This window comes from Pseudochaenichthys georgianus, chromosome 24 (assembly GCF_902827115.2).
Source record: "Pseudochaenichthys georgianus chromosome 24, fPseGeo1.2, whole genome shotgun sequence".
NCBI lineage: Eukaryota > Metazoa > Chordata > Actinopteri > Perciformes > Channichthyidae > Pseudochaenichthys > Pseudochaenichthys georgianus.
Genome location: NC_047526.1, coordinates 30,613,515 through 30,627,282, shown reverse-complemented (window position 1 = coordinate 30,627,282; position 13,768 = coordinate 30,613,515). Strand labels below are relative to the sequence as shown.

At 44.6% G+C, this 13,768-nt stretch overlaps 1 protein-coding gene and 1 long non-coding RNA gene across 2 annotated transcripts in view; both read left to right on the top strand.

Moving 5' to 3' along the window:
• Positions 1 to 13,768, top strand: part of syne2a (spectrin repeat containing, nuclear envelope 2a) — a 125,998-nt gene that overhangs the window by 44,515 nt on the left and 67,715 nt on the right. Inside the window, 17 exon segments of the mRNA XM_071201925.1 lie at positions 629 to 784; positions 874 to 1,115; positions 1,222 to 2,340; positions 2,700 to 3,075; positions 3,343 to 3,677; positions 3,759 to 3,903; positions 4,123 to 4,323; positions 7,036 to 7,089; positions 7,271 to 7,408; positions 8,534 to 8,719; positions 9,442 to 9,746; positions 10,064 to 10,184; positions 10,951 to 11,111; positions 11,610 to 11,760; positions 11,850 to 12,571; positions 13,297 to 13,339; positions 13,598 to 13,695. Of these exon segments, the coding sequence (XP_071058026.1) occupies positions 629 to 784; positions 874 to 1,115; positions 1,222 to 2,340; positions 2,700 to 3,075; positions 3,343 to 3,677; positions 3,759 to 3,903; positions 4,123 to 4,323; positions 7,036 to 7,089; positions 7,271 to 7,408; positions 8,534 to 8,719; positions 9,442 to 9,746; positions 10,064 to 10,184; positions 10,951 to 11,111; positions 11,610 to 11,760; positions 11,850 to 12,571; positions 13,297 to 13,339; positions 13,598 to 13,695 (4,553 nt within the window).
• On the top strand, positions 5,939 to 6,993 carry LOC117439541 (uncharacterized). The gene is made up of 3 exons (XR_004551167.2): positions 5,939 to 5,970; positions 6,066 to 6,197; positions 6,908 to 6,993. It is a non-coding gene; the product is annotated as an uncharacterized lncRNA (long non-coding RNA).

The following is a 13,768-nucleotide window of genomic DNA, read 5'->3' as shown; positions in this document are numbered from 1 at the left end:
CATTTAGTTTTTAAGCATTTGAGTTTCTGATTTTCAACATAGCTGCAAATCAAAAGTGTCCAGACAGGCCAAGAAGTGTTATCTGTGAAACAGGGGACAGATAAGAGCGGCAGTGTTATGATGGATGATTGTGTATATTCCCTTGATGCTTCTGACTCGAAGGTCCACAGGATGGACCAACGAGCTACAATAACTTCCTGCAGGGTCATAAGTGGGAATAATTACTCACAAAATACACAGTCAGTACGGGATACACAGTCTCTCCCTTACACTAACACAGGTTGACTCGTTTTTTGATGCCAAGTGTGATAGTGTTTAATTTTAGATGACAAGTATAACCTTAAAAAGAGAGAACTTAAAGTAAATCAAACAATCTAAGCTGGAAACAGAAAATATATGACTTTTATTATCATTTGAATGACTTTCAAAGCTATAACACAAAACATGTCCTAGTTACAGTTTTCATATATGAGGATTGGTTAGATGTATACATACATGGATTATAACGTTTTCTACACCATAAAATCAAAATCAATCATGAAAATATTCTGTAGATTAACTAGCATACATTGTTTTACACTTTTTCTTCGTGAATAACTTGCCAAATATTTCCTGTTTGTGATCATAGCGCGACCCACACATTGATTTGAATTGGTACCTGAAGTCCTCTCCTGGTGAGCCAGAGATCCGACTGGTACGAACTGTTCAAAAGGTCCTGGCATGCCGCTATCAACCAGCACGACTCGATGTCCACACGATGACCAAACAGCTGCAGGAGGCAGAGGTATGGCACGTCTGTTAAGCCCTTTTCCTCGTTTATTTCTAGATAAAGAATCACGTGATCTTATCTGATGTCTGTTCTCTCCGCTGTAGGACTACAGGTGCCGTGTGCAGGAGCAAGTTGCTACGATGAAAAGCATGCGCAGTGCGGGTATGTGCGACCCAGAAGCCCTGAAAAGAGTGGAGGGGCAGTGGAGCGCTGCCCTGCTCGACGCCTCGGCCACAGTGCAGGTCAAAGCCGCTCAGCTGGACCAGGTCCAACAGTACCACAGGCAGATGAGGATCGCCAGAGCTTTCCTGGAGGTTGTAGCAGCTGAGAAGGACAAGATGGCCTTGTGAGTAATTGTTTGATGTACAAGTGAGCATTAACTCTGCATCCAATCCTGTTTGTTTGTGTACCGCTTACAATACATTTTCTTTTGTTGTGTTTTGTCCCTTCAGAGGCTCTCTGGGTAGCAGTGCCCTTCAAGCGGACAGACTCAACGCCCTGCTTCAAACCATGGTGAAGAAAAGAGACATAATGGAAGAGCTCCTCCAGTTGAGTAGACAATTTTCGGTCCATTTGAGCGACGCCGAGAGTTCGGGTGCTCTTTCAGCCCAGCTCGGAGATGTCCAGGAGGAATGGAAGCTTTTAGAAGGAAGCATCCAAAGAGCTCTTCAACATGCCTCAAGCTCCACCTCGCAGTCCTCGCTTGTATTACAAGAGGCCGAACAGCTCAAAGCCAAGCTGGAAGCGCTTGGGGAATCCAGCTTTCAAAGCCATGACAACAAAAGCGCTTTAGAAGTTGTTTGCCTGACAACAGACCTCAAACTGTACAACCAGCTTTATGTGCACTTACAGTACCAGGCAGACGCTCTCGTCCATTTCTCTCTGGGTCAGAAAGAGAAGGATGAAATCAAACGTAGTCTTCAGGAACTAGGGTCTTTGCTAAGTGTCACCAAAAGCAAGCTTGGCACTTCCTCAACCAGCAGTGGCGACGTTTCCTCCGCTAAAATCAGCAAGCAACTACAAGACTTGATCATTGGGGCCAAGCAGGCAGAAAACCACATCTCCATCGGGAAGAAGTTAGCCCTTTTCCCCGAGGAGGCCCGTATTCAGATTGTCGAGATGAAGAAATTTCAGACTGATATTTGGTTCCGAAGGTCCAAGATGCAGGTGGAAGTGGAGCAGATTAAAGAGACACTCTCTGATAAGGAAAAGGACGAAAGTGACCAAGAGTTAAAGACGATAGAAGACCTCTATGAAGCCATCGCTGACAGCTTGGATCATGTTCTCGACACCATGAAGAAGAGTCTGCAGGAGAGGGAGAAACTGTTGAGCCAGCTCGCTAGCATGGAAGCCTGGCTAGCACAAACACATGCCGAAAGAGACTCCTGCACCCAGGTTGAGAATGTTTCAAAAGCCGACATCAGGAAGCTGGAGAGCAAGCTGACAAGTCATACACTAGCCACAGTGGAGATAGAGAGCCAACTTAAAGACGTAGAAGTAATGGCCGACAGTTACGGGGACATCGCTGTCGGGTTGAGTCCAGGAGAGAGCCGCTACCTCGCCAACAGGATGTCAGGACTCCGCACGGAGTTAGAGGGATTGCTAGCCCATGAAAGGCAGCCTGCTGGGAACTAGAAGAGCTGATTCACGAGCGAACCACTTCGGATGAAGAGCTGTCAACTATCCAGGCTAGCTTAAAGCAGATATCCACAGATTTGGAGCAGCAACGATTCCCTTTGACGCAGGAAACCCTTACGACATGCGCACATTTGAAGCACATGCTAATGGAGCATCAGTGTCAAGTACAGGAGCTGCAGCACTGTCAGGAGGCCAGGAGATGTTCGCTGCTGTGCACCGTTGGCGAACTGCAAGACCGGTGCAAAGCTCTCAGTATTAATGCCATTGAGCAAGACAAATATCTGCACCTCAGGAGGCAAATGGAGGAGTCCAGGGACATCGCCGAGGAGCAAATCCAGCGTGCCAAAGATAAGACGATCAGTGTGGGTGAGAGGGTCAGACTCTGCCAGACACTCTTGGTTGAACTTCCCCTGGTGAAGACGCAGTGTCAGGAAGCGGCCGACCAGCTGGAGGCCGTAGCTCCGGAGTTGTACCCGTCTGAGTCTGATTCAGAGAAGCAGAGGATCCGCAGCACCGTGGACACGTTGGTCTCCTGGGAGCATTCGGTCGCCGGTGATATCGAAAACCTCGAGGCCAAGCTTCTGCCAGGGCTGCGGTTCTCCTCCGAGCTTCCCGCCTTGATAGAGCTCTTCCTGACGACGCGGGACGAGTCGCAGCGAGCCGAACCGGTAACTCCAGATGAGAAAGCCATAGATATTGCACTCAGAAGGAACTGGATTATTTGGAGGAATATGGAGTCTGGGGTGAGGGTGTTGGGAGGCCTGGGGCGGAAAGAAAAAAGTGAACCTGAAGAGCTACACGGAACTGTACTCTCTTCGGGAGGCAGCCATGCAAGAGTGCCACTTAAGAATGGTAAGCTTGCATCCATTGAAAATCATACTTTTGTGTTTTTGTTTCTCTAAACTGTGCTTGATCGTGTGCCATGTATCCGACAGGAGAGTTTATGCCAGGCGAGAGAATCCTTGAAAGATTACCAGTGGGCGGCACAGGGAGCAATAGGCTTCCTTCATAATGCAGAGGCCACTTTCCTATCGGCTCCTGGAGGCTTTCTGGACTGCACTGAGGAGCAACGGCAGACTCACCAGGCTCTGGAGGCTCTGGAGGACGGATTTCAGGCTCACATCTGCCACCTTGTGGAGCTGGTGCCCCAACAGCCCTGCCTGTCCCGCCCCAAGACGGAGCAGCTCCACATCTACATCCTCAGTCAGCTGTTGGTGGGACGAGCCATACTGGAGGCCCAAGCTCAGCTCAGGCTGGAGTCCTTGCAGAGGTAATGCTCTTGATTCGTAGAAGTGTGTCATTACGTCTCCGTTTTTCTAAGTAAAACAACTTAAAGACACTTTTCTCACAGGTGTGAAATTAGACAGCTGAGCCACAGAAAGTGCCATGAAGACATACGTCAGCGCCTCTCAGGATTCGGAGCCAAGCTTTCAGAATGTGCTGCAGAACAAGTCACGTCATATGACAAATGTGTGGCCCAACAAAGAGAAGCAAAGGTAGGTTTGATGCAGTTGTATAATTATATTTGTCTACATAGTGGATCGTCTCAAACCTCGCACTACATAGATTTACAACATATAACATTTCAAAATACAGCACTTTTATGACCAAATACCAGCAATACCAAAAAAGCGGACTATTTTCCATTAGCTATAATAGCACCCCTTGCCACCCAGCCTTTTTACATCGTCACTTCATTTCATCCCTACGCACAGCTCTTGATGGAAGGTCTCCGCAGCCTGGCAGGGAAGATAGAAGAGCTGAGAGCCGGCTGTCCGATGCAGGGCTGTGGAGTGGGAAAGGACGGCGAGCTTGGCGCCCTCTGGAGGCACTGGGTGTCATTACGCCGTGAGGTCGGCCTCCTCATGGCGCACACAGAACAGAAAGGAGAGGAATGGAAGGACATTACTACAAGTGTGAGTTCTAGCTACGACGTTTTTATTTTGAAGCATTTGTATACTAACATGACCTAATGCACCTTAATATAAATGAAAGTGAAATTCAACATGTTTTTCATGTGGCGCGCTTACATAAATGAAACTTTCTATTAGAGCCCGTCTCAACATTCCCACTTCACTTAGAAAAGGTTTACTATTTTAAGTGCCTTTCAATATTTTTCTTAGACAACATTGAGTTATTGCTGCAAAACAAACCCAAACTACGTATAGGATATATATATATAATATATTGAGGATTAAATTCAATTTTCTACAGATGGAGCAGTGTGTGCAGCTCTTTGGCCGGTCTCCAGGCTGACGTTCCTGACTCCTCCTCTGTGAACTTCACTGCGGAGGAGCCTCTGGAGCTCCTGGCCCAGGCGGAGATGCACCAGACCGGGCTGGAGCAGGAGCAGCAGGCCTTAGCCTCCCTGGAGCACCGACTGGAGCACGCACTCAGCCTATCCAGCTCCCAGGTGCCCATCAGCCCTGGACCTGTGGGCAAAACACTGGTGAAGATCCAAGAGAATGTCAGGAGGTGGGGTTTGTTCAACACACATGTGGATAGTACTCACTTGTTGATGTCAGAGATACACGTGCTTTTATCACATGGCAATACTTATTGATGTATAATGTTGTGTTTTTATAATTGTTATGCTACGACGTTTGTATTTTGTGTTTGCTTTGTACAGCCCTTCGAGGCATTTCTTGTGATTTGGGGCTATATAATACATTTTGATTTGATGTATCCACAGCTTGAAGGAGAGAAACCTGCTGGTGGTCGCTGCAGCAACGGCAGAGGAGAAAGAGAGATGAGCGCGTCCAGGAGGAGATAGGAGAGGTGGCCCAACACATGTTGCTCTTCTTCCCTCGCTGGATGACTGTTCGAATCCCAGCAGACAACAGGTCAGACACTTTTTCTGTGCGTTGGAGTGCAAGCTTGACATTGGGGTATAAGATGTTTGAGTGACTCAAAAGCAAAAAATATGACATTTAATTTGAGCAAAAATATTGAACTAGAGAGATGTAACGTCTTTCAATGTATTTTAATTGGCATATGTCTGTTATGATGAAATGGATGCAGTTCTTAAAATTAAATAAAGTACAATTTTAATGTATGTAAGATCAATTCTTAATGTCAGGAACTGCTTTGAAGTGTCGGTGAGAAATGTACATTTTGTTCACAGGCCTTTTTTGTCAAATCCACATGTAGCTTCCATAATTAGATTTAAGGCCATTAGTGGTCTTTTCAAGTGGACATTGGTCTCAATACTGTCTTACAGTAACGGTTTTAATGCCTGATCACTTTTTCAGAGCATAGTTAACTTGTTAGGGGCTGCTTTAAGCTTACATTCAACCTTTAACAGGAACATTATTTAAACAAATTTGGAGGAAAGCTTAACTTTTGACCCTGCCTTTCTCTATGTTTTATATTTCCTGACCTTCTGAATTGTATTCTCTTGCATTTCAACTCTCACAGGAGCTCAGACAGGATTTGTCCTCCCAGAAAACCAAACTCCAGTCTATCACGGCCGGTGTGCAGAGCCGGTACGCTGAGATACCGGCTGATATCAGCAGACGGGTTACAAGAAGGTTCAGCTGTCGATTCAAAGAGAAGAGGAGAAGGTAAATGGCACCAGGAATTAATTGCTATTAATGTCCCGTGAACTATTTCCTACAAAAACACTGAACGTCTTAATGTGCGCATGGTCATTCCACAGCTCATGGAGACGAGCGACCCAGTCCGTAAGCTGGCTAGAGAAGCAGCGGGGTTAGGATCTAGTCTGGAGAAAGTGAATGTGTTACTGGAGCAAAAGAGTCCAACAGTCAAAGAAGCTCAGAATGTGCTCAAGGTAAGTTACTGTATATAAACCTGTTTTATTTTAGAGCTGAAACATGTTTTCAGATTCTTCATAAATGTCTTGAGTGTGTATTAAAGGTGGGGTAGGTAAGTTTCAGAAACCGGCTCGAGATACACTTTTTGTTATATTCCATGGAATGCTCTTAACATCCCGATAGCAATGAATATCTGAAGTGCTTTGACAACAAATCCATACAAAAATGTCGTCTGTAGAAGCCGTAATACTGTAAAAAGTACGCCTACCTGCCTGCCAGCCTTCCATCGGGGCACAAACTTATCTCGTGCCCTCATTGGTCATGTGCGCGTTCGTGTGTGTTGGAGGAGGGGCTCTTTGAGGAAGTGGCAGATTTTCTCCGGTTGTGTATTTTCAAATTCTAGCGATCTCGAGCCGGTTTCTCAAACTTACCTACCCCACCTTTAATGTATCTTTTTAAATCAATCTTTATCATTTGATAAAATACCACTATTCTTTTTTTATCTGAACAGTTATCACAACTCACCCTCTAACAGTACCGTTAGCTTTGTTAGCTATTGTGTAAATGTGTGCAGACAAGATGAAACTGCAGTGTAGGAAGCTTGCAAAAGAAACTGACCACTAACACAATGACAGATAATCACAGGACACGACTACATTCAGTCTGCTTACTTCTAATAAAGTGAAATAAAACACTTCTAACAATAATTACATGGTCCCTCCTGCAGCATGCCTGGGATATGCTGGACGCCTGGCACAGCCGCCTGATGCTGCTGGAGAGCGAGGTGCAGGATCTTGCAGAGGAGGATCCGGATCAAACCCCCTGCTGTTTGACCAACTCACCCAACCACTGCAGCTGTACCAAAACACAGTGCAGAGGACCGAGCAACGCACCGCCTTCCTCAACAAGGTCAGACATACTGTGGTATATTTATTTAGGTATTTCATGCAGAAAAAGTGGGGATGTGAAGTCACACCAACCACAGGAATCACGACTTATGAAGTAGTTAAAATGCACACAAATGTACAATATGGAAATGTTTACAAAGCTTCAATTATGCTTCCTTATATGTTCTGTGCTCCTTTGTCAGATCCCGGCCTGTCTGCAGGAGTTTGAAGACATTCTGTACAGCGCCACCTGCTGGTTAGAAGAGGCCCAGTCATGGCTCAGTTCTCCCTGCTCCTTCACTACAGCCAGAGGCCTCCAGAACCATGCAAACTCGCTGCAGGTCAGTCACAGCTCGTATCGTGCAAAACACACAAAAAACCAGACCAGACATTTCCACGTTTCTTTTTTTTACATTTTATCAACAGTTACAAACCATCTTACATTTTACATTTTTGGGGGAAATTCGACAAAACAAATAACACAAATCACGCATACAGACAAACGAACATGAAGAGACAGAAACACAACCACAATGAAACTGTGTGAAAGGGGGGTTACATTACAAATAGAGTTTTTAGTTGAAGTCCGATCTATACGGTTTTACAAACTCAATCCATCCCTTCCAACACTTGTCAAATGTGTCTTGAGCCTCAGAGCAAATGTACATTTTTCCATATCAAAAATCTCGTCCATCACATTAACACTAGAACCGCCAACGGGTCAATTTTACCCGCAGCTGTTTTTTGATTGTATGTAACTTTTCAATACAGTTTTCAAGTCTCCCAGTCCGTGACCTTTCCTGAAAGTGTGTTAGGTAGCACCCTCTGTTGTTAAAAATTGTCAATATGAAGTTGGAAAAAAATGCCATTTATACCTATATCCGCCAGCGGGTAATATTTACCTCATAGAAAATGCAGCGTAAACATGACGTGTTGCTATAGCAACGCCTTTTGTCTACTGCGGTTCCTTATAGAGGGATAGATAGATAGATTGATAGAGATAGAGAGATAGATAGTTATAGATAGATATAGAGAGATTTGTACCTAAACAAAACACAAGTCTAACACCAAGCGTTTAAATCAGCACTGGTAGTGATATTTTATACTTCATGCTATTTGCACAAACTATATCATTTGAAAAGCTGAGAGTCCACAGATTATTGGTATAAGTTTCATCCCTGTGCGATCAAAACTCACTGTTCTGTATGATAAATAAAAGAACATTGTACCTTGAAAATCAATAGCGGGTACATTTGACCCGGTGGCGGTTTTAGGTATCCAGCGACCTCTGGCGGTTCTAGTGTTAAACCAGTCTGCTAGAGTAGGTGGTACTTGGCCTAACCACTTTTTCGTTATGGCATTATTTTAAACATGTACATTTGACATGTTGTGGCGTCCTACCCAGGTACAGTATTTCCACATGTTTCATGTTGGTGACGACAATCATTTAAAATCCTGTACTGCAGCTTGTGCTGGACGACTCTGAGAGGATCCGACACACCCTGCAGAACTTCAGGCCGGCCCTGGAGGAGATCTCTGCTGTGTGCGACATCAGCGCCCACGAGGAGAGGGTGAACCACAATGACCAACAAGTCCACAAAATGCAGTGCAGGATCCTGGAGCCGCTGGACCAGCTGCTGCAGACTGCGGTGGTAAGATTTCATATTCAAGATTCAAAGGTTTTATTGTCATGTGCACAAAGCTACAGTTTAGAAATGGCAATGCAATTCTTCTGACCTGAGCTCCTCCAACAATGCAACATATAGAATAAAATGATATGTTACTTGCTAGACGCTAGTGACTTACATACTCAATACTGTGGGCAATCCCCAGAGGAGCAATTTGGGGTGAAGTGTCTTGCCCAGGGACACAACGACATGCTGACTGCAGTGGGGTTTGAACCTGCACTAACGCACTATCCACTGCGCCACACGCCTCCTTACAAATACAAAAATACAAAATAAAAAGTAGTGCAAAAAGTCTTTATACATGTCAATAGAATATGGGATATGTACAAGAACAGAGTATGAAATTAAATAATGTAAATGTAGACTAAATTAAATACGGATTTATTAATGAGAAGGATTTCAGGGTGTAAGAGACCAACACTGGCATTGAGCTTACTGTAATAGCTACTTCAGTTGAGGCAGATTCACAGACTAAAGTGTGGCCAAATGTTGAGATCTAATATGAAGCTGATTAAACAGATGGGAAGAGGAAAAGACATGTCATCAGTTACACTTCGAAAATGCTTTGCCTTTTATCGACAAGACAGTTTTCGAGGCCTCAAGGTGTAGCATGTGAGCAACTTGATAACACACTTGATAATTATGAGAGACTGTTCTTATGTAATGCCTGGCAATCTTTCCTTCAGGTGGTGGAGGCGATAGAAGCAGAGCTTAAGACCATGGAGAAGAACGTCCCGAAGATCCAAGCAATTTTATCCTCTGTGGACAACTCCGACATAACTCTGACGGAGCATCTCCAAAACCATAAGTGGATCGGCTCTGCTGCATCTCGTTCTCTTCTCGTCTCTGAACTGCTACTACTTCCCATCTCCCAGGCGGTTGTCAGGGGCGACACTGTGGAGACCAAGCAGGAGGCCGCGTGGACCGTCATCCCAGAGACGGCCGCCTCACAGCAGGAAGTGATCTCCTCGGAACAGGAAGTACTGGAAAGGTAGGGAGTTAAAGCTGCACCTGACAGATGAGCGCAGTTGAACATAATCCAAAACGATATTGTATTGTGTGTTTAACTTTAAGTAATCAGCAGCATCCTTTGACAGTGACAATTTGACACATATGTTAGACAAATATTTACATTTACCCCTCTACTGTATGTTGCTGTCGATTCCACCTGTTTGTCATCTAAACAAAATAAATACCTTAAAGACAAAAACAGTCTAATTTGACAGATTTTGCAGCCGGCTCTGTTCCCATTTAGCTTTTTCAGTTTCAGAGAATGTCATATTGATGTATTGAAATCTTTCGCTGCAGGTACAGAAAGTCCTGCTCGGCTTTTCCGTCTCAACTCCAGAAGAACAAACCACATTTGGAGGACGTTATCCCAGACTCTGTCAGCTGTTCTACCCTGCAGGCCCCAAAGAAGCAACGACAGGCAAGTTAACCCTCCAGATTTACTTTACACCCTTTCTCCCCCAGTAGTTTAAAACTCAAGACAATGATCATATTCCACATTTTAACCAACATGCATGTCTCTAGGTATCTTAGTTGACTACCTAAATAACCATTTAAAACATTACCCCAACCTTCCCCCCACAGCCCCCTTTATAAATCCAGAATTCCTATTATGTGACAAAAAATTTTAAATCACCATCAATCTCACTGACTGAAATAAAATGTTAAAGTAAGATCTTTTTGATGTTGGTAAAGGACCAATAACTAAAGCAGAGGGTAGGTTTTATTTTTTACAATGATACATTTGCATGTAATAGTCACCTCAATATCGTCCTACACAAGCAACACAAATATGTGTAATATGTTGACATGTGTATATGTTTTATACTACTAAAACAGCCTGGACCCCAAGGAACACCGATGCGTACAAAGTGCGTACAGGACATTTGAAAAAGATCTTCATGTTCATTTTATGTTTACCCATTAGACACGTTAAATTGACCCCAAGGATAACAGGAGGGTTAAAGTATCACTTTATTAAGTTCAGAAATGATTTCATGTCATTAAATGTTCACCTTTTCAAATCCTGCTTTAAGCTGTGTATCACTTATGCTCCTTTTTACTTCTGAGTATCTTGTAAAACCTATCACTTAAAGAATGGCTAAGCTGTCATGTTCTTAGTCAATCTTCACAATGTGAAATGATTGTTCTAAATGCTTTGTGAAACACGTGTCCCTCCTTCACAGACTTTAAAACAGGAGACAGAGGCATCATGGTTTGAGCTCCAGTATTCCCAGTACTCCCAGTTCTCCCATTTGATGACCAAGGAAGATGAAGGTGAGGTGGAAAGAAACAGGGAGCAGCTGACTCAGCAGCGCAGAGGACAACAGAGGTGCCTCCAGAGCAGGTAATGCACCTGATCAATAATAAAGTATTGTAGTACCTATAAAGTATTGTAGTACCTATAAAGTATTGTAGTACCTATTTTCCCTCGCTTACCAGTCAGTCTGAGCTGAGCTATGTCATACCTATTTGTATGCTTTCACTGTCTGTCCATAGCCTTTATGTGCCTTGTATTTATTCTTATGTGTGCTTTTTTTATCTATTCGTGTAATATTATATTTTATTATAATGTTATGTTCATTGTGAAGCACTTTGGCAAACCCTCTGTTTTTAAACTGTGCTATATAAATAAAGTGGATTGGATATTGAGTCATCTCTCACGGCATGACAACACGTTAGTAAGAAAAGGTTATTTACCTGTTTGAGTAACATGTCTTCAGCTTTGTCCATGCAGTTTGGTTTTGTTATTACTGAGGGTTGTGTTGCAATGTGATCATTGTCCTGAACTACATAGTCTACATATGTTATTCTAACAAGTAAAAGTTGCTTTTTTTCCCTTTAGGATGACATCTTTGGAGAACACTGCTGACCTGATGGAATCTGCAGACGGTCACATTGTGCTGCTCACTGAAAAGCTGCAGCGGATCGTCAGAGAGTCCGTGGACATCTCCTCCTTCTCCCTGACTGATGCCAGACTGGAATCAGATTTAAAGGTACATCCAGGCTTTGTAAGACACCTAACACTTTAATTCAGATAATGACATATGCAGAAAGTACTATTTATCCCTCTCGTGTTGCCCAGGAGATGGACGGACTGCGGTCTGACATGAGAAAGCTTTCAGAGCGAGTTGCAGAAGAGGAAAGAACATCCCCTTCACCGCTCTGCCAGGCTCTCCACAACAGCCTTCATCACCGCCAGCAGCTCAGGCGGCGGCTGGAGGAGGTTCAGGCTGCCGCTCGGGCTCTGAAATGCTTCCTGGCCACGGTAAGAGAAGTGGAGGCAGAGATCCCAGCCCTGCAGGCCAACCAGGACCCCAGAAGACAGGAGCATGAGTCAGACAGGCAGCAGGAGAGACTCTCTTGGCAGGCAGCGAGGCAGCAGAGGTTACAGGCTGCCAGGACCCAGTCTGATGGCGTTGACAGCACTTTAAAGGCAGTGGGGATGACTCTGACTATGGATGGTGCCAATGTGACGTGTCAGGATGTGGTGACGTCATTGTCCCGGCGAGTTCTGGAAGTCGAGAACGAGCTGAAGACAGGCGGGAAGAGGGACGGCACAGATGGATTCTTGTCAGTAAGAATGGAGCAAACCCAACAGCTGCATCCTAAGGAGATACTTCAGACGACACCTGGGGAGGATTCAGCACGGGAGCATCTCACCGCATGTAAGATGGAAGAGCAAGCCAAAAGGAGAAAGCTGGAAGAAGGCGATGATAAAAACACACTTGAGAAGGAGGAGGCTCCAACAGAAGACCAGAGAAGAAGAGGAACAGCCAAGTTAAGAAAGAAGGAGAAAGAAGAAGAGTATGGTCCAGAGGAGGTTTGCCTTGCTGGGTTCCCTGAGGGAGATGAGAGGAGCCGCTGAGCAGCTGAGGCTTCAGGAGCCCAGCCTGCCCGCGCTGCAGCACAGGTACCCCGATCTCTGACCGCAAGCTGCTTCCAGTTGCTCAAAGTTAGGAACATATTTTAACCTACGATGCCATGTTTGTAAAGCTGCACCACAACGTCAACATCTAAATGTTCAAATGTATTAAGTTAGCAATATTTTGTCTTGAAATGACTATATGTGGCCTGATGTGTTTTACAGTATTTTGAAAATAGTAATTGACTCAGATAAGACTACAATGGTCAGAATTTGAGCACACTATAATCAGAATACCTCATTAGTCCCACAGAGGGGACGTGTGCATGGCTAGCAGGAAAGAGCCGCAGACAGTTACTTAAAAGCTAGCTAATAACTAATTAAAGGATAATGTCGTCTTAGTATGACCAAAACCAGCCGGGACATTTACTCAGGATTTAGACTAAATACAAAAATAGCTGACAAAATGAACCTGAGCAAGCAATGCCGTACTGGTGGACTGAAACCATGACTCTAACCATGTCTGCCTCTGTGCAATAATAATGTTGTAACTCCCTGCAGGACTCGTGCTTTGACAGAGCTGGAAAGTGGACTTGCTGGCCACCTCGCTGAGCTGCGGCACATCCGAGAGGAATCCTCACAGTCAGGCGTCTCTGATGTGAGTCAGGGCCAGAGAGGCCGAGGAGCTCTGGGAGGAGGCCTCAACAGCTGTGACTGAGCGGTAAGGGGGAGGTTCAGTCCTCTGTGGTTCAGTTACATATCAGAGCCTCGTCCTCGTCCATGTTCAAAGCACAAATCAAAACATGTTGTGTTTTATATATTTTAAGTGTGTTTGTTTTAATGATGTTTTAGTGATTTTTTACTCAGAAATACTGAGTAAAAACTGACTCTCTATAAATAAATGCATTATTATTATTATCAAGCTTTATCTGAGTTGGTTGAATGTGTGTGTTGTGTTGTCCCGGCAGGCTGAGCAGTGTCACACGCTCACAGAGCTGCTGAAGAGGTTTCAGAGCATCCGTGGGGATCTGAGCGGGAAACTGCAGAGGGCGGGAGAGCACCATCAGTGAGCAAGCGTCCTACATGGGGAGGGAGAACCTGCAGAGACTACACACTAAGGTATACCCCTGTTCCATTTG